General features: G+C 36.6%; 2 protein-coding genes across 4 annotated transcripts in view; both read left to right on the forward strand.

Annotated features, from left to right (window-relative positions):
- Window positions 1-486: 486 nt before the first annotated feature.
- Window positions 487-7,821, forward strand: LOC137401284 (gem-associated protein 6-like). Its single transcript, XM_068087679.1, has 4 exons — window positions 487-628; window positions 2,845-3,157; window positions 4,431-4,643; window positions 7,361-7,821. The coding sequence occupies exons 2-4, from the start codon at window positions 3,056-3,058 to the stop codon at window positions 7,595-7,597; spliced, it is 552 nt and encodes a 183-aa protein (XP_067943780.1). The 5' UTR covers window positions 487-628; window positions 2,845-3,055; the 3' UTR covers window positions 7,598-7,821.
- A 207-nt stretch (window positions 7,822-8,028) lies between these two features.
- LOC137401251 (protein Spindly-B-like) overlaps window positions 8,029-21,256 on the forward strand; it is a 28,362-nt gene continuing 15,134 nt past the window's right edge. For all 3 annotated transcript variants that reach the window (XM_068087678.1, XM_068087677.1, XM_068087675.1), the window contains exons 1-6: window positions 8,029-8,185; window positions 10,040-10,250; window positions 10,851-11,030; window positions 15,446-15,640; window positions 18,017-18,166; window positions 18,595-18,693. In XM_068087678.1, coding sequence (XP_067943779.1) covers window positions 10,065-10,250; window positions 10,851-11,030; window positions 15,446-15,640; window positions 18,017-18,166; window positions 18,595-18,693 — 810 coding nt within the window. In that variant the 5' untranslated portion in view covers window positions 8,029-8,185; window positions 10,040-10,064. The remainder of the gene's footprint in view (window positions 8,186-10,039; window positions 10,251-10,850; window positions 11,031-15,445; window positions 15,641-18,016; window positions 18,167-18,594; window positions 18,694-21,256) is intronic.

Here is a 21,256-nt window from a genome sequence, read left to right on the forward strand (position 1 = left end):
AAACAAACTGAGAAGACGTCCACATCCCTTAGCTTTGTGCAAATGCAATAATGTTTAACCACCATAACAGTAAACTTATAATTACCTATTAGAAGGCTAAAATCTGATGCGATAAAAGAAAACCATAGTTTCACAGTTTTATATTTACAGAACAAATGACAATTACTGACACCCTACTGACAACAGTTGTTCAATTGTATGTACGAGTTTCTAGTTTTGTTAATTTATCTAGCAATAAAAAACAACTGTTAATTAAAGCAGTCGCCGTCTGAAACTCGTAGCGCATATTATTAAAATGCTAGGAGTAGCTGCATACCAAAGACAAATTTTGTGCAAACACGGTAGAGTAGCTATTACTTGATAGTAAGTTGCGTGCTCCTGGCAAATAACCCGCGTCCAATGGTTTCATAAGATTTCGTTAGAGAATTATTTCCCCGCCAATAGACGCGTGCATTACATGTACTAAACAACGAGCCGTTTTAAGACTTTTGCTAGAACGACTAGGGATCGAAAGTTTATTTCATTTTGTCGAAGCTACTATAGATCGGTCTTCCAATGAGTCAGAACTGATGGAAAACCACGGAGACATTTTTCAGTTTTTGCCAAAGATTCATAACATTTTAAAAGGGTATGATGCAGATTTTGTTGGACTGATAGGCTAAAATAGAATTTTGGAAACAGTGTTCGCCTTACTAGTAACGGTTTTAAAAGGCCTAATCGTCAAAACAATGTTTAAAGACTAGCTTCAACTTTATCTAGTTTATAAACTAGCTAGCAAAAAATTGCACCTTTAGTTTTAATATTTGGGCTTTGGTTTGAGTTAATCGTCTATATTTTTAAAATATTTTTGTGTATACATATAGGAGCATTTTCCTGATATAGGCTTCTTTTTTATTGCTCAGATTTTCATCTTTGGTCATAGGACTTTCTACCATTTTAGCAAAAGGCTTTCATATTTTTATGTGATTTGGTTTTTTCCATGTTGTAAATATCAAATGAGACAATCCCATGTTAGTTCTGTACCAACGATCTTGCTTTGGCCTGTTCTAACGCTAATGCTTTCAGCAAAGCTACTGTAATATGTTCTTTGACAGCCTTGAGGTTACGCAGGCTTTTGGTACAATCTTAAAACGCTCTAATAAATTTTACGATGTTACCTTAAGTACAAATGCATATAATTTACCATAATTTACCATACATGTCTTTCGAAATGATGATCAAGAGCTTAAGTAAAGTTACATGTGGTCATTGATAGGATAATCAGGTTTCCTGTCAGTGGTTAGTTTTACATATGAAAAAATTATAAGCTTCTGACCAATCTACTCATGATCACGTTCTGCATATAAGATGTATTGAGTGCTCATGTTATATCTAAGGACAGCAGTCTACACTGCTATGATTTTAGTACTTCCATCATACAATTATCTGAAAGTTTGCATTATCAGTTGTCCCTTTTTGATTTTATTTAAACCTAATTTAAACTCGTTCTCAATAACAAGCAAAAAAACTGAAGCTCGTAAAAATTAACTCTCAATTTTATTGCACATGGTTTATTCTGTATGGGTAGACCTATTAATAAATGAGACTTGGCAAGCTACATATTTTTGTTTATCATTGTTTCATAACTTGCTTACAATAGATTTCTGGTGTAATAAACTTTACTAGAGTCCTTAGCTGTTTTTAGTAGAGCAAATTTTAATATGGGTTGAAGACTGACAACCACCTGTAGTTGGTCATCAACACATTATACATGCTTTAGCTTGGCCAGTTTCTCTACAGTTGGTTGACTGGCTATTTTGCACATTCTTACTACTCTATTCTGAAGTATGGACACAAGCACTTGCGTGTAATGGTAGATAAAAAATTGTTGCACTGCCTAAAAGTAAGGATAGCAGCGCTTTCGGGATACTCGCAGCTGAAAATGAAAGTTTAATGGTGGAGTGAGAGAGCCTTTTGGACCTCAAGGTTTTTATGGCCTTCCAATAAAAAACAAGTTTTTTTTATAAATATATATATATATATCTAGGCCTATTATGTAAAATAGAAGATTTCTGAAACAATGTATATCAATAAAGCAGTCATATGATGCTTCACAGATTTGTGTAGTTCGTCTGTTGCAGACAACAATAAAAAGAGTTTTTTTCAATGTGTTTTTCTATTAAGTTAATGGATTAGTTGATTGGTTAATTATTAAATATTGTAACTGTATTTCCTTTTTCCAAAAATTGGAAAGTTTGTCTTGAGTTTAGCTGCAGTACAGCCACTTTCCATATTTGATCGTCTGCTTTCCTTCAACATGTTTCTTCTCAACTTATTATGCATGTACCTGGATCTCAAGTGTCCGGACGAATAATGAGGAAGCAAATGATGCTTAGTATCAGCTTTTAGTGGAACCAAGTGATCATATAACCAAGTGATCATATAACCAAACGATCATATAACCAAACGATCATATTTTAACCAAGTGATCATATTTTAACCGAGTGATCATATTTTAACCAAGTGATCATATAACCAAGTAATCATATAACCAAGTGATCATATAACCAAGTGATCATGTAACCAAGTGATCATGTAACTAAGGGCACATCAGCTAATGTGAATTTTAATTGTATTACTACAAAAATTTGGTTAATCATTATTAGAGTAACCCGGTATTGTTCTATCATCTACAGTTTTTGATATTGTATATACAAGTCTGACGGTATGGGAACAAACATTTGTTCATTCACACTATTTGTTCGAATGACCTATTGCGCGAGTTTACTTTACACTTGTAAAAAGCGTGTTTGTGATTGCTGTGAGTCTGCAGTTTTAATTTTGGTTCAATTACTTAATTTTTAGAATCGAGGACTGCCAGGATATCACATCAAAATTGAAAGACTTTAAAAATCAAATTGATCAAGCTCGGGCTCATGTTAATAATCTTCCTGGGATTAATCTCTGCCCTCAGGAACAGCTCAAGTTGGAGAAATATACTCAAAAACAAATAATACTCAAGGGTGACCTTTTGGAGAAGTACAGGAATCTTAGTGTTTTCTCCAAGTAACTAGTGATGTCCGAGTCATTTGGAATAGATGTAGCTGAGGCAGACAAGCAATTACATCCGATATTCAAAACCGATCCTCTTCAGCTATTTCAATTTGTTAACAAGAAGGTATTCAGCTCGCTGTCAGACTCCTATCCTAGCATTTGTCTAGTAATAATTTATCACTTATGCCTATTATTATACTAGTCAGCTGTTCGTGTAGACACCCTCTCTATGATTCTGTAATTGTGTTTTGGTCCTTTTGGACTTCATCACAAATACCTAATAACTAATAGCTTACACACTTACTAGACGTCAATACCAAACACTCGTGATTGAGTCCCCCAAATGGAGTGTAACCCTTCCATGTCTATTATGACTGTTTTGCTAGGTTGGTAGATTAGAGGTGTGATATGCCCACCATAAGAATATAACATTACATTGAATAAACAGGAGGAATGGGGGCCTAATATCAGTCTTCATTCCTAAAAAACAAGGCGATACACATTATATTTATATTATCATTATATTTGTTTTATAGACAATCATTTTTCAAGTGTTTATGTGAGAATGGATAGTAATTATTCATATGCAGCTAGTCTATAACAATACTACAAATGTTGAGTTCCTTCTAAGAGATTAGGAATGAAGTCAGACTAAAGGACTCTCTGAAGCAGCCTTCTAATAGGAATGTAATTCGATTGGTTGCCTATAACCATTTCTTGAAAAAAAAAATTTAAAAGGTTTACATGTACTTTACAATTTTTTTGCATTTCTGGCGGTTGAGAGTAAAATACAAAGCCGCAAGTGTAAGTGCGTGTAATTTACAGGAGAACATATAGATTGAAGTTGTGGAAACACAATGGTTATTAGAATATTATTTAAACATTTTCAAATGAAAAATATTGTGCTAAATCGAATTGTATACTTGTTATTTCTGTTAAAAGAATTACAAAGTCTGAAATTTTCTTATGTTTTATGTGAAAGCAATGTGACACTTTAGTTTACTTTGTGTTCTATACAGCTTCACTGTTGATGAAATGTATTACAGCAACTATATACGCAAGGTTTATGCAAGCGTAAATTAGTCGAGGATTTTACAAATATTTTCAGGTATTTTAAGAGCAACAAAGATGTTCAATAAAATAAAACTGCAATAAAAGTATCAGATCTCCAGATCAACCTTTAGTTATTTCTACTGTATTTAACATAAAGTATCTGATTTATTGGTTGCATTTATAGCTTGATGTGCACTACTTCTGTGCATTGTTCCAGTTTTAATAGTTTGTTGTTTTTGTCAAAAAAGAACGATTATAACGTTAGATACTTTGTAATGTTTTACTAGGATGTTGGCAAGGCAGGTAGATTTGCAATTTGAGCAAATGTTTCTTTACTATTGAAGGTCTCACTGAACACTTTGGAGGGCTTAGTGTATGAAGGCTGGGTGTATACAATAGATCCAGTGACACACACCTGGGTCCTCATGAACCCAGATGGTGAGGGTCCAGAGCTTCAGCTAGTCATGAACCGAGCTGTCACCAAGACTCAAGTTGTTGAGGATAATTCTCCAGAGAATGTATTACTCATGTTCAAAAATTATGAAAAACCGAAAAAAGTTTGTTTAATAATCAAATATTTGTTGTAAGGCTTTGCTTCACACTGCTTAATGAGCGCACTTAGTTTTATGAAAGTGCTGATCAGTTTCATCATGTATTTCTATGACTCATTCTAGCATAAAATCTAAGCATTACCATGCCTTTTCTATTACCTGTCTTCAACGTAAAGTAAAAGTCTGTTTTTTAGTTATCATCACTTTATTGATTTAGTTGTTCCATATGATTAAGATTTAAGATTTCTGCGTTATTATAGATAATGTATTTGTTTTAATGTTAAATGTGTTGGCTTCTAGCAATTAGGCCATTATTTTAGGATTTGGAACAATCTGAACAAAATACAATGGGTTCCTATTAGAATTTGTGTTCCAAAATACGACAGTGTCGATATAAAGGTGCAAATATCGAAATTTATTAGTTAACATTGTATGTTCACTAATAAATTTTGTTAACTTAAATTCAGCTTTCATTAAATTTAACAATTCTAGTTTAAGGCTAGATGTGTTTGTGGTATTCTACATGTATATAGAATCATGGCATTGATGAGAACATACAGTGCTGTCAGAAATTATGAGACCACCCAATAATTCTCGCCTTTGTTCAACTTTGCACCTCTGCTGGCACCATATTAATTCATTCATTTGCCACATATTGTACATCATTAGATACAGAAATTTCTCCTTGTTCTAGTAAAGTAAATCAGGAGTCTTTCATTCTTCTTTTACAGCATTGGTGATAGAATTAGTGTCATCAAGTTATCTCTTCAGTGTCCGACCACATAGCTTGTTAGTGGTAAAACGTGATGTCATCACTATGTGTTGTGCATTCTGTAATCTCACAAAGTCAAATAGTTTGGCATAAAAAAATAAAAAATGAATAAAATAATAAAATGAATAAAAAAACGAAAATATCTTTTCGTTTTTTTATTCTATCAGTTGCATATGCCTTCCGATTGAGATAAAAAATAAGTATGGATTGTTATGTGATGGAAATTTGCTTCATATTAATCAGTAGAAAATTCCGCATCTAATGGTATATGGTTTATGATAGTTTTTTGTAAAACTAAGTCAGTAAATCATTGTTACCACCTTGTCTCTTAAAATGTGATGTGGTCTCATAATTTCTGACGGCACTGTATGTTAATAATTATAAATGAACGCATTATAGAAGTCAGACATTTAAAAATCAACTCAACTGTTTCAAAATCTTAACTATTAAAAGCATTGTTTTAATACTGAGTAAAGAGGTTTAATAGAGATTTTCTTTGATGGTGTAGAGATAGTTGAAATATAATACATGTATATATGCTAGCAGACAACTTCAACATGCGCGTTCATTTAGTTTAATAAGTACAGTAGCTTTGAAAACAGTAGATAAGATATTGTGTTAAGGAACATCTGGTATTTTTTTGCATCAGCTTTCTGCTTGTAATAGCTCATCTTTTCAAACCTACTATGTGTTTTTGAAAGCAAATGTGAGGCTGTGAGTTCTGTTTATTTTTATTGCATATCTCTAACAAGTTTCTTTCTACTAGCTGCTCAATTATTGTTTGTATGTTTTAAGATGAATTCAAACTTATTGTGTCACAAGATCCTATAAACAACAGATAAACAGCATTGTGTTTATAGGATCCTATAAACAGCATTGTGTTTATAGGATCCTATAAACAGCACTGTGTTTATAGGATCCTATAAACAGCACTGTGTTTATAGGATCCTATAAACACAGTGCTGTTTATAGGATCCTATAAACAGCACTGTGTTTATAGGATCCTATAAACAGCACTGTGTTTATAGGATCCTATAAACAGCACTGTGTTTATAGGATCCTATAAACAGCATTGTGTTTATAGGATCCTATAAACAGCACTGTGTTTAGGATCCTATAAACACAATGCTGTTTATAGGATCCTATAAACAGCACTGTGTTTATAGGATCCTATAAACAGCATTGTGTTTATAGGATCCTATAAACAGCACTGTGTTTATAGGATCCTATAAACAGCATTGTGTTTATAGGATCCTATAAACAGCACTGTGTTTATAGGATCCTATAAACAGCATTGTGTTTATAGGATCCTATAAACAGCATTGTGTTTATAGGATTCTCTATTTCTATTTTCTGCGGTTTATAGGATTCTCTATTCTCTGGGGTTTATAGGATTTATAGGTTAGATTATTTTGTTTCTAGTATGTGAATGGGTACATATGTTGTTGATTACAGAGCTACCATCCAACGCTAATCATGTTAGTTATTGTTTAGAATATCATGGAAGTTTAAGTTGTAACTACTGATGATATAGCTAAGGGTTGTTTGTTTTATGTTGTATCCTATCGATAATGCTACATAAATTAAATTTCCAGAATAAGGGCAGCACCGCTGTTGGCAGATTCAAAATAAGGAATTTTTATTAACCACCAATTGTAATAAAACATCAAGAATATTACATGTTTTCATAGTTTTATAAGTAGTCTAAATATTGTTTAAACTTTCAAGTGATAATCTGGACACAAACAGTATCTATTGACTAGCCTTGCTGATATGGATATACGTGTATACATGTAAGCAGGGGTATTGCTCGGTCACTACCAAATCTATTTATATTATTTTTGTTGTACGCAGTTGCTGCTTGGAAAAAAAATGTTGTACAATTTGCACTGTTTCCCTGTCTACATTCTTATGAGTTCTGTAGTCATGCGTAACACATTGTAATTTTTAGGTTGAAGTGGGATATGATGAATTGGTAAAAAGGAAAGATGCAGTTTGCAGATGGTTTACAATAAACCGGATTCCTGTAGTAAAAGATGAAGAGATCATCTCTGTAGCTAATGGAGTTGTCAGCATAGAACCACCATATGACGAAGAGAGCTGCTACAGTTCTAATGAGATCATCCTGGCTAGAGTGCGAACTTTACTCACTACTATGCCTGCGAGCTGTGATGATGATGATATTTAGTTTTAGGGTCATAACTTTCAATGCCATATCTTTTGAAGCCAATTTAAATGTGATCATAGAATCATGCTATACTTGTTACAACACAAGAATAAGTACCTGCAACATTCAGTACAACGTGTTGTAAGTAATTTTTTTCAAGTGTAGCGTAAAATTGCGTGTAATAACTTGCATGTAAAAACGATTTGGTTCTGCACAAAATATAATTAGCTTTTTCCTTTTCAACAGTACTCCATAGTGTATACATACATATGTCATTGCAATGCGCCAGACTCGTAGTTGTCGTTACTTGCAAGTAAGTAATTGCAGGCTCTTGGTGAAGTACGTATCGGTCCGTAAAAAGAGCTCTATTAGTTGTATTCTATGTTAGCTACGGTACCAAAGGTGCGTTATCCTAGCATACATTTGTAATAGTCGGTGCTTCTCACTGTAGCGCGGAGGCTTTGCGCTCGAAATTTATAATGAAAATGTGTCCTGCGGATCGACTACTTGTACAGGTCCGTTCTTTTTTCTGAATGATCGAGTAATTGTTGTCGAGGATTACTTTCTGCTGTGGCATATACGGTAATAAGACATATCGTATAAATACAGGTAAATGATATTCACTTAGAATATTTTATGTTGGTTTGTTCAGTTTCATACACGTAACATCCGTGGGGGAGTAGTAATGCTAAGCTCATTTCCATAAATATATCTAGTACTCTGAATGAAGGTTTACAAATACGCGGAGAAATTTACTATGCTGTACCAAATGTAAAGGGTGAACCTTAACACCGAACGAGCAATCTTGTAATTGTGTAATATTGTAGAACTGTTTGAGTGAATCCAACCAACTAGGTATACATGTAGAAGTTATTGCGTTGTTTCAGTAAATTGTTTATTTAGAGCTTTACAAGAGCTACTATAAGTTATTTGTAATTGATCTTTTACAAACTTTGTTATTTCTCAGTGTTGTGTGGTTCTACAGTAACTGTATGCAAAAGATACGTGTGAAATTGCTTTGTATGTCACGTTTGAAGATTTTACCTTCTTCTAGACTCTAGAGTGACTGAACATTTCAAAATCTGTTCTCCAGTTCGTACTATTATCCGTGGTTACCACTTAGCGTAATTGGCCCTACTAACACGTAGGGCCTATGTTGATTTTCTTTAGTCAGCTAATGGAAGCAAGAGTTTTTATTATTCATTAAATAACTATATGATGAAATACTAGGTTATGGTAAAAGTTACAAGCTAGTGTCAACTGTAAGCAAACTTTGTGTTGAAATTAGTCTTCTTTCACGCCAGAGCTCACCGTTTTGGATATCCAAAGTAATAGTATTGACAGGTAGTTGGAGAATCTGGTCAATACTGGTTTTTACAGACATGTTAACAAGGCATGAAACACTTATATTATTACTAATCAGCTCCTGGTCTTGATAAGGTCTATATTTTTCGTGAGTATCGTTCCATTTTGGAAAAGCTCAATGAATGCAGAAAATTGTTGTCTTGGTAGCATTGACTGGAAAGCTGGCAAGCATTCCACAGTTTGCCAAAATAAACTTTCCTGAAGTGCCAACATCTTGAGTCAACCAATAAGATTGCATCGCAGGGCTTACGGAGTATTTGCTAATGAATACGGTCATTAGATCAGGTTTTCTTATCTTACCTGTTGTGTTGTTGATGATAAGGCAGTGTGTTGTTAATAAAAGGCATCACAGAAGAGTGGCTTCTAGGCTTCATGAGAAATAGGTAATTAAATATGGAAAGCTTTACCAACATCGAGTGTAACTTGACAGATAGAATGTGCTATTGATTGATGGCACTGCGTAGACGTATATGACTTGCGGTGTTACCACTCATTACTTCTCTTCACCTGTTATTATGTTAGTACATCATCTTTGCTATGTCTGTTAAAATGATGTCAAAGTTTTTGAAATGGCCTATGTTTGACCAAAAAGGTCATTGCCACTACTATAACATTGGTAAGAAGTAACAATGGTGTAAGAGTTTAGGGTACTACGTCTTTGTTATATATTCCAAGTAGCTTGTAGAATGGAGCTACAGTATTTGAGAGATATTTATATCGTGCCGATATAGTCTGAGGGTAGGCTTCAGCACATATATCTGCAATTGAAGCAATATTAAGAACTGATTCTATTAAGAACTGAACAAAAGGCAGCAACACCAAAAATTCTCGAATTAATATGCTATGCCAGATAAGTTGGTGATAATAACTAACAACACCAGGTACCAAAATGGTTTTTGAAAAAGAATCAGTTCTTAATTTTGGTACCTGGTTTTGTTAGTTATTATCACCAACTTATCTGGCATAGCATATTAATTTGAGAATTTTTGGTGTTGCTGCTGTTTGTGATGCTCAAGTCTGCATTAGAAAGCAGCTTCAGAGCAGCAAAGTACAGTATCGCCTTAACCATGCCTTCTAAATGGCTAGATTATGCTACAGGCAGCAATAGCTGGTATCCATAAACATGATGAACTCAGCTCGATCCTCCACATCGTCTCTGTCTGAGCTGGATGCACTGAGAGCTCAGCTGGAAGAAAAGGACAACACTATTCAGACTGCAGCTCAGTATGGCAAGGACCTCCTCGACCAAAACAGGGAGTTATCCCAGAACTTAGACGACACAAACAGCAACTATACAAAGCAAATAGAGGTTAGTGATTTGCTTCAAGTTTTTCAGCGCTGAGATAGATATCTCTGCGGCTACGTGATAATGTTCATTTCAAAAGATTATCATCATCTGCGGTCATACAAAGTGACTTCGGAGATATGGAGGAGAACATTTAATAAATCACCTTGCACCAAATCACTTTAAGTTCATTATATATTAGATTGTAGCACGGTCAATCACACGGCAACAACATCTGGAGTAGGTAGGTCGGCGTGGGCGGAGCGTGACTGTTCAACCAGCTAGCCTGTACGCAGCTTTTTCATCTGTTAAATATCTCTGGAGGGAGCACTGCTCATGGTTGTCATAGGTTCATCTCAAGTTGATTGTCTACGGTTTTGTTATGGCAACTCGTCTTTCGCTCAAGTTGTCAGACTCTAACTGCTTTTCTGTTCGCAATGTTGAGCAGAGACCTTCTATAATGGCTTACGCTATAGATGAACAGGTATCTAGTTTTTAATATGAATTTGTGGTACATTTACTGTATTTCCTACAGTTGGGGCCGTTGGGTACATATCATAGACATAATGTGTTATGTTTATCATAAACCTGAAGGTGCTACGTGTATATTGTATGTTATACCAGAGTCTAAAGGAGGAGAACTACTCGATGAGTCAGAGGCTGCAGCAGAAAGAGCGAATGGAGAGAGAGTATTTTGATGAGATCGACTCTCTCAAAAAGCACCTGTCAAGCCAGAGGGAGGAGTTAAAAGTGCTGAGAGGCTTTGCTGACAGTTCGAGCCTCCTCAGTGACACTCGATGCCAGGTGAGTGACTCCCCATTTGTTGTCTCGTAGTAGCCACGGTTCACAAGGGCAGCTGGGAAGCCACACTTGTCGGTACTATTGTATGCATCCTGCACTCTCAGGCAGTATCCTATTAGATGTTCCAATAGCCCAGAATTGTATAGCTTGTGTTCAAAACCTGTTCAAATTGTGACTTTTATTTGTTTGCGGAAGGTTTATCTCCTGGTCAACTCAGGTCACGCCTAAGTATTGGCAAACTTATTCAATGGTTTTCGTGGCCAAACCTTGCAAGTTGAGACTTGCACATGAGTGCTTGTTCTGCCTAGAAGCACTGACATACACTGTGTCTGCTTTAGTTTTAATGAAATAGACTTATGAGGTTTATTAAGGTTTCTCAAGTTTAATTTTTAGTTGCTGCAATTTCTGTTAGCGCAGTGAATTGATCTTTCATCATTTTCCTATCTTTGAATTGTTCAAGTCAAGATGATCCCTTATTAATTCAATTCGATTTATGATTAAAATAAATGTATGTAATTTTAAAAGCTTAATCCTGTCATATTCAGATATAACTGCATAACTCCGGTTGTACTCCTATATAACTACATGACTCCGATCATTCATGAAATAAAAGAATAAAGTGTCAGTAATCTGTTGTCTAAATTTTGATGACTTTCGACCAGCAGATTGCCATCATAACATTATCTTTTAGTTTCGAACTTTCCTCATTGCGCATCCTGCAAAACGCATATTTAGATCACCCAACATGATTTACTACATATAATGTTCAAAGTTTCAGGAACATCTTAGTTTTGTAAGTGAAAGTGAAAAGGTGAAAATTTAGATAAAAATAACATAAAAAATATAAAATAAATATCATGAGTCAGTTTAAACTTCATCCAGTCTAAATTGGAGTAAGTCTGTAGTATATCTGTACTCATTCATCCAGTCTATGTTGGAGTAAGTCTGTAGTGTATCTGTACTCATTCATCCAGTCTATGTTGGAGTAAGTCTGTAGTATATCTGTACTCATTCATCCAGTCTATGTTGAAGTAAGTCTGTATTATATCTGTACTCATTCATCCAGTCTATGTTGGAGTAAGTCTGTAGTATATCTGTACTCATTCATCCAGTCTATGTTGGAGTAAGTCTGTATTATATCTGTACTCATTCATTCAATCTATGTTGGAGTAAGTCTGTAGTATATCTGTACTCATTCATCCAGTCTATGTTGGAGTAAGTCTATAGTATATCTGTACTCATCCATCCAGTCTATGTTGGAGTAAGTCTGTACTATATCTGTACTCATTCATCCAGTCTATGTTGGAGTAAGTCTGTAGTATATCTGTACTCATTCTACCAACCTTTGTTTACACATTTCAAGGTGAAAATTATAGGAAAAATCTCTATTGATTATTAATGTTATTACTTAAATTTTTGGATATCTTTTTACATACACATGTTTTTATGTCGTGCATTTTTTACTGTTAGTCCAGATTATTATTAGTTAAGGAGTTGTCTTTTGGATCGAGAAATGAATATAATGAATTACTGTGCACTGGACATAATCATTCGCGTACCTGTATTTGATCCAACCTATGATTTTAGCCTTTTAAGCTGGTCCTGGAATGAATTTACATGATATTTAGATGTTAGAGTCTTATGAGTATCACTGGAAACTCATGATCTTTATGGTTTTGAAAGCTTGTAAAGTTTAGTTGGTCAGGTCTGTGAGTAGGTGTCATAGTTCAGCCATTTGTTGATTCCTCTCTAAACAATCTAGTAGCCTGCTATCCACGACTGGGTATAAACGACTGGGTATAAACGACTGGGTATAAACGACTGGGTATAAACGACTGGGTATAAACGACTGGGTATAGTGTGGGAAGGGCTGGAGAGCTCGTCTGTTTGTCCTATTAATAACTTGATTTTTAGGGCCCAACACCAGTTTTAGCTCGCAGATGGTAATAGCTTCATACTGCTCTGCATTACATATATTCTATATAGTTTCCGGATACAGTAAATATACCCACCGGTGTGAAGATAAGCTTTGAGCATCGAATGGGTGACCATGATAACTGAGGATATTCTGTCAAATGCATTTATCAAATACAACCAAAAACCGACGCTTATATACATTGAAGATACATGAACAAACATGTAGTCGTGGCAGCGCTTAAATTTATTGATGGAGTGAGAGATAGATAGGGATTCCAACCTACAGCGTTTTCATGATGGCTGTGGTTAACTGTTCGTTTTTGAGCTTTTAAGAGCTTGTAATCACATTTCCACATATTTTGCACCTACAACCCAGCAGAGTAAGACATGGTGAATCTTTTGATATCAAATAACTGTAATGTGAATTTTCTTGCAAGTCAACCTTTAAAAGGCATAATTAATTTTAGCATAAATCTAAGCATGAAAAAGCTGTTACCACATAGTGTTTGCATCAGAGAATAACATCACCTTGTATACCCCATGCGCAAGCTCATTTGCTTTGCTAATGGTTCCGAGTTCCCTTTTAAATCTGCTGCGTATTACCCATATTAGACACAGGATGATGTAAGAGATTGCAATGGTCATTCTTTCACCTGTGATTCTTTTACACTAGAGTAGTTTTATGTCGTTATATTGTGTAGTCCCCCAGCTAGTAGCTATGGCTAACCTTGTCACCAAGGTGTAGCTGGTCAACAGCAAATCTACATATATAATAGTAATGCGTTGGAATGAGCTTTATCAGTGCAAAGTCAGCTAGAGGTGTTATTTCTTTGCTTATCCGCTTGTTATTATTTTTATTCACGGTAAGCATTAGCTGCCAGAGTGCTGCCAGCAACTAAAGTGAAACTTATTTATAATAGTTTTGTCTATATGAAAGAAGGCGGGTAACAACTATCCATTCTAGGACTTGTTCAAGCTGTAATGGATATTGTTATTGTCTTTTATCTCTTCTCATAAAGTCATAACTTGAGGTCAGTTTTAATTTTTGGTAGATAGAGGAAATTGACCATTATAAAATATTCGCTACTTTGGACGCGACGTTAAAAAGCAAAGGATTTTATTGTGATTATTAATTTTGCTGTAACAGTGAAATAGAGGTTTTGTCCGCGGCATTGGATTAAGTGGATTAAGCATAATACAACAAAAATTTTAGTTTATTTCAGTTTTGATAATTTAGTAATTTCAGTTTATTGCAAAACCAGTTTGTGATAATCATGCTTTTTAGTTTTGTTGAAATTAAATGCAGTAGTTTCTAGACCTGTTAATTGCTACATGCCTTTGTTACAGTTATGTAACCAGTTTTAAACGCGTTCATTTTTTTATAACAATGGTCGTACTGCTTTTGGGACACTAAGAGTTTGCCATCAGTGTTTCAAAAAATAATGAGGTCGATTTCTGGTTCAACAACTAGTACAATATATTAACAAACCGATTGGGATTGGCTACTTAGTTATAAATACAAGCTTTTAATATGACTGTTAAGTCTGTAAATAATTGTGTTATGTATAATTTTTCTATTATTTTCAAGTCTAATTGAGGTTTTATTTACTAATATATTTACTAAAGTTTACTAAATATAGAACTAATAAAGCTCAACAGTTTCCGAATTAACTTTTACTCTGAAAAATTTGTTTATCATCATTTGGGTGTTCGATATTTTGTTAAATTAAAGAGTTATTGTTATCTGTTAATGTTTGATGTTATGATTCAGCTGAATATCCTATCGTAAAATCAATGTTTAAACTCAAAAATTATGATAAGGTCTTCGCGCTTTAAAACATGGTGTTTGGATCACTAATTTTTTTCTGATTTGATTTTATAGAAACTTTATGAATAATCGGCATAAGCATCAAAGTAACATGTCACATTCAAGTGTTGAGACGAATTTCAAAACGATTTTTCAAAACGCGAGATATGTGTGCTTACTGAACAGGCATAAAGTAGGGCCAAAAGTGCATTTGCTTTTACAAAGGCATTTCCTGTATCCATCAATATCCTATAATAATTTCAATGGTTGACAACTAGCTTGTTGGAGCTATTTCTATCAACAGTGTTTCATGCAATTGTAAAGGTTGACTTAGAGGTCAGGCTAGCGAACATCATGCTAAACGTGTCTGAGTATCACTTTGGTGCTCTTGCTGCTTTTTTTGTAAGCCTTCCTAGCAAAGGGTATAGAGCAGTGGGCCATTCATTATTTTCATTGGGTTTTCAGACCGACTCCTAATGCATGTACATGTAAAACAATACTGTCACAAGCAGCTGCAGAATATATCTTGCATAGCTGCGGTCTCTTTTGTCATATCATCATGAACTCTAGATAATCTACTCCCTAGGCAACTTGTATTATGGGTTAGTCAAATTGTCCAAGTTCATTCACAGTGCCTTCAAGTGGAATATTATTTTGCATTATTTCATGATTTTATCTTTTTGTTGGTGTTTAGTTGCGGGAAGCGGAGGCTGCATCTGATAAACTCGAGTGCGAAAACAAGCAGTTGCAGGCACTTGTCAGCTCCTACGAAAGGCAAATAAGAGAAGTGGATGCAAAGGTGAAGGCCATGCAAGAGAGTTTGAGTGAGGCTTCCTCCGAGGATTTGTCAGGTCTTATGTCGGAGCTGAGTTTAGTCACTGAGCATCGGGTAAGTTGCTTCATATCTCCGTTATCAGGGCTGTGTTTGTCGTATATGTGTCGGTCATATGGAGCACCTCTCACCATCGGCTAGTCTATCCATCGCAACAGGCTCGTTAATGTACAGCCTTGTCTTCAAGCAAAGTTTTCTCTTTGCAGCTGTTTTATTGCTGTTTACTACAGTTCGTAATTTGCACCCTGAGGTGTCAAAGACACAGCCTTTTTCGAGGGCTCTTCTGCCACTCCAGGTCTTGCCTTCACATATATGTTTTAGCATCCACAAACTTGAAGGGTATCGCTGTATTTAAGGCTTAATAAGTCTATGTAGAATGCGATTTCAAGGGGGTTTCCTAATGTCGGGTGAGAGGGCCATTCAATAGACTTTGTCCTCTACTGATTTTTCCCATCATATCCTCGATATCCTCAAGGCAGGGTTGGCCTAAGGCTGACAGTTGATGATGATTGATAGCAAAAAACCAAGACAAGTGGCCTTTGCATCTGCCCCACTCGCTGTCACTGCCTCTAATTGATCATAGACTAGCATCTATTGGGGAGTAGCGCTGCCTCTTGAAGTTTGTGGAACCCGACCTTTACATGTATTCATAAGATTAGCCCTTGTAGATTATTCTTTATCAACTCTCTAACCATGATAGCCAGTCACCTAAGTGGCATTACATGGTCGGTGTTTGTGTAGGTACCTATATATGACATGTACATGCTATTCTACGCACTCAATGTGCCAGACGGTATCATGGAATGAAAATATTCTAGTTTGAGAGTTGAACGAGTGGCTATGAGATTGACCTTTTGCCCTTTGAATGAATAACTGATTTGTATAGGGGGCATAGATTGTAGATCACAGTGAGTTGATGCATCAAATTCTTTCTAGCAACTTTCTGTTAAAAACAAAACTAACTAAATCATCGATACATATTTTAAGCTACTGTTAGTAATCCGTTTGCCAATGACTTTGTTATTAAAGCGATCATTTCAGTCGATAATAAAGATTTTTTGTCTGGTATTGATTAGGCAAGCATGCAGCTGGAAGCACGCTTGCATAATCTTCATCAAATTCTAAGGTCAACAACTTGTAGGTTTTTTGATGTTGTCCATCACCACAACAGCGCTTCAATAAAATGATGAAATCCTTTTGGAATGGCAGTTATTGCTATCAGTTGATGAAGTCATGGACTTTACCATAAAAAATGTGTTTAAATATTCAAGCTTGCTCAGCTATAATTGCTGATTTATGGATCGTCAAAGGCGGTCATACTAAGGCGACTCAAAGTGGCTAATTCTATTAACTGCCATTTTCTGTTGAAAAATTTCAAAAAACATTACGATTGAGATTAACTTTAATAATGTTGTGTTTTATATTTATTGTGTGTCTGCTCGTGCACAAAGTAGCATATTAACAACTAAAGAGGCATCATTATAGTTAATTGTGAACGCGATGACAGACTAACAAATCAGCCATGAAGATTGAGCAACTTCCTGTACGGTCTAGAGTATCAAATAGTTTAAGATTAATAATAACTAAAGGTCTATTACTGTTCAACATATAGGAGCTGGAATAGTTGCTTGTAAGAATAGTGACATAGCGAATTTGGTGCTATATTGTTCACATATTATAATGATGAAAAATACTGCCAAACTTTTTTAAGGTGAACCTACTCATTGTCGGTGAATAAATGAGACCACCCTCGCTGGGTGTTGGAACTTTATTTCTGATTTGCTGCTGTAACAGAAAATAGAACACGAGTAAACAAAAGTTTACCTTCTAATAAACAAATTTCTGATAGGTTGATAATAAAAATCGTTTTGCATAATTGGTCGGTCGTGTTTGTAAAAAATCAAATAGATTATCTGCTAGTGTACACATCACTGTAGTTTAATTGTATTCGAATAAAGGAGTGACTGACTACACACACCAATGGAGTCCTTGTTAACATCGCCAAAGCATTGTTGATTCCTCATGCTAACAAATATAAGTTTGACTCCAATTTATTTATTTCCTGCGCAAGCTAGTTTTATTTGAGATTTGTTTTTGAGGGAAGAGGATGGCAGACCTTTACACAAACAACTATTAATATATGTACAAAGGTATTCTCACTTGTTACAAATATATGATGGCCCTGATGTATATCAGAACTGTGAATGGAACAATTCAAATCGCTTATTAGGTTTGGTGATTAGATTTGTTGAAGCCTAACATTTTTTCATGTATTGATATGTGCCATAAATCCATATATGGCTTCTGTACTCGGTTGAATTTTTATTTTTAACAAGTAGGGACTCCAAACACTTCTGTAATACAGTAAATAAACACGGGATTTCTTTGAGTTGAGTATAAATAGTCACGAGTGATGTGAATATTGACTGGCAGGACGAGCTGGTAAGAAGCTGCAGAGCGAATGAGAGTGAGATCGCCAGTTTGACGCAACAGACCGAGTTGCATGTTAACCAGATCTCAAGTCTGCAGGAGGAGCTTTACTCTGCCAACTCACAGGTCTCTGATCTCACCAACTCATACATGGTAAGCTCTACACTTTGCCACCTTTACAGTTCTACAACGATCCTGTATTCCGTGTCTCCCGTTTTATCATGCTGGCTTAGAGGTGGTATGACTGCGGCTCAGTCTGCTAATTTGGAGAAATTTTTTTGATACGCATCACTAAGGAATTAGTTCCACTATGTACCTTGTCTATCAACACTAGCAATATTATATCGTCATTTCACTGATTCGTATGTCGATAAAGGTTAGTATGACATAAAGTCTTGTTGGGTTATTATCGAACTTATTTAAATAATACAAAAACAGCTCACGCATAATCTCCATGTTTAACTGTACCAAAAATATGAGTATTGCTCAATCCTGCAGTTCTGTGTTTTATGTGAATTGATGTATAGCCTTTTAGAATCAGATACATGTTATGTCTGCTGATTGGCTGCCGGTTGTTGTAGGCTGCCACTCAAGAGAACCAAGAGTTGAGAGGTGAGATAGATGTGATGAGGATGAATGATAGAGACCACAAGACAAAAGGCAACTCCATGTTCACAGAAGTATGCTTGTCTATTATACTACTTTGTGTTTCTCCAAAGTCATAGCCCTGCGTCCGGTCTTATGCCGCTCATGTCGGTTTAAACAAAAAGAGGAACCTGTATTTTTCTCATTCATTAGTCACTCTATCGTTTTACTGTTGGTGAAATATCTATGCATGCTGGTGTGTAGGGGAGGAGTAGTAGAACTTGTGGTAGAGTGAGTAGTAGCAAGGTGGCTTACTGACAAAGTTTATAGTTGTTGATGAGGATTGTAATTACACGGTAATGCGCTAGCACGCTGTGTCATGGGTCCAAGTTGTTTACACTATTCTAAACAGCATTTAATCTTGCTAAGCTTATCACAGCAGTTGTCCCCTTCTGTTCAATTAGTGTGACAAGAGACACTTGATGGTATGCCTAAAACTGTTCAGTGTTCTGATGCAATACGCGAACAGAGCAGGTGAGCATGTGTATCAGAGCATGTGAGTATGTGTATCAGAGCAGGTGAGTATGTGTATCAGAGCAGGTGAGCATGTGTACCAGAGCAGGTGAGTATGTGTATCAGAGCAGGTGAGTATGTGTATCAGAGCAGATGAGCATGTGTATCAGAGCAGGTGAGCTTGTGTATCAGAGCGGGTGAGCATGTGTATCAGAGCAGGTGAGTATGTGTATCAGAGCAGGTGAGCATGTGTATCAGAGCATGTGAGTATGTGTATCAGAGCAGGTGAGCATGTGTATCAGAGTAGGTGAGTATATGTATCAGAGCAGGTGAGCATGTGTATCAGAGCATGTGAGTATGTGTATCAGAGCAGGTGAGCATGTGTATCAGAGTAGGTGAGTATGTGTATCAGAGCAGGTGAGCTTGTGTATCAGAGCAGGTGAGCAGGTGAGCATGTGTATCAGAGTAGGTGAGTATGTGTATCAGAGCAGGTGAGCATGTGTATCAGAGTAGGTGAGTATGTGTATCAGAGCAGGTGAGCATGTGTATCAGAGCAGGTGAGCATGTGTATCAGAGCATGTGAGTATGTGTATCAGAGCAGGTGAGCATGTGTATCAGAGTAGGTGAGTATGTGTATCAGAGCAGGTGAGCATGTGTATCAGAGCAGGTGAGCATGTGTATCAGAGTAGGTGAGTATGTGTATCAGAGCAGGTGAGCATGTGTATCAGAGTAGGTGAGCATGTGTATCAGAGCAGGTGAGCATGTGTATCAGAGCAGGTGAGCATGTGTATCAGAGCAGGTGAGCATGTGTATCAGAGTAGGTAAGTATGTGTATCAGAGTAGGTGAGTATGTGTATCAGAGCAGGTGAGTATGTGTATCAGAGCAGGTGAGCATGTGTATCAGAGCATGTGAGTATGTGTATCAGAGCAGGTGAGCATGTGTATCAGAGCAGGTGAGCATGTGTATCAGAGCATGTGAGTATGTGTATCAGAGCAGGTGAGCATGTGTATCAGAGTAGGTGAGTATGTGTATCAGAGCAGGTGAGCATGTGTATCAGAGCAGGTGAGCATGTGTATCAGAGCATGTGAGTATGTGTATCAGAGCAGGTGAGCATGTGTATCAGAGTAGGTGAGTATGTGTATCAGAGCAGGTGAGCATGTGTATCAGAGCAGGTGAGCATGTGTATCAGAGCAGGTGAGTATGTGTATCAGAGCAGGTGAGCATGTGTATCAGAGCAGGTGAGCATGTGTATCAGAGTAGGTGAGTATGTGTATCAGAGCAGGTGAGTATGTGTATCAGAGCAGGTGAGCATGTGTATCAGAGCAGGTGAGCATGTGTATCAGAGCAGGTGAGCATGTGTATCAGAGCAGGTGAGCATGTGTACCAGAGCAGGTGAGCATGTGTATCAGAGCAGGTGAGTATGTGTATCAGAGCAGGTGAGCATGTGTATCAGAGCAGGTGAGCTTGTGTATCAGAGCGGGTGAGCATGTGTATCAGAGCAGGTGAGTATGTGTATCAGAGCAGGTGAGCATGTGTATCAGAGCATGTGAGTATGTGTATCAGAGCAGGTGAGTATGTGTATCAGAGCAGGTGAGTATGTGTATCAGAGCAGGTGAGTATGTGTATCAGAGCAGGTGAGTATGTGTACCAGAGCATGTGAGTATGTGTACCAGAGCATGTGAGTATGTGTATCAGAGCAGGTGAGCATGTGTATCAGAGCAGGTGAGTATGTGTATCAGAGCAGGTGAGTATGTGTACCAGAGCATGTGAGTATGTGTATCAGAGCAGGTGAGTATGTGTACCAGAGTAGGTGAGCATGTGTATCAGAGCAGGTGAGTATGTGTATCAGAGCAGGTGAGTATGTGTATCAGAGCAGGTGAGTATGTGTACCAGAGCATGTGAGTATGTGTACCAGAGCATGTGAGTATGTGTATCAGAGCAGGTGAGCATGTGTATCAGAGCAGGTGAGTATGTGTACCAGAGCATGTGAGTATGTGTATCAGAGCAGGTGAGTATGTGTACCAGAGTAGGTGAGCATGTGTATCAGAGCAGGTGAGTATGTGTATCAGAGCGGGTGAGTATGTGTATCAGAGCATGTGAGTATGTGTACCAGAGCGGGTGAGCATGTGTACCAGAGCGGGTGA

This window comes from Watersipora subatra, chromosome 1 (genome assembly GCF_963576615.1).
Source record: "Watersipora subatra chromosome 1, tzWatSuba1.1, whole genome shotgun sequence".
NCBI classification, from domain to species: Eukaryota; Metazoa; Bryozoa; class Gymnolaemata; order Cheilostomatida; family Watersiporidae; genus Watersipora; species Watersipora subatra.

Excerpts from the sequence above, each read along its gene's own strand:
- LOC137401284 (XM_068087679.1), top strand. The coding sequence starts at position 3,056 with ATGTCCGAGTCATTTGGAATAGATGTAGCTGAGGCAGACAAGCAATTA. Across the intron at positions 3,158-4,430 it reads TTCAATTTGTTAACAAGAAG|GTCTCACTGAACACTTTGGA; the intron begins GTATTCAGCTCG and ends TTACTATTGAAG. Across the intron at positions 4,644-7,360 it reads ATTATGAAAAACCGAAAAAA|GTTGAAGTGGGATATGATGA; the intron begins GTTTGTTTAATA and ends TGTAATTTTTAG.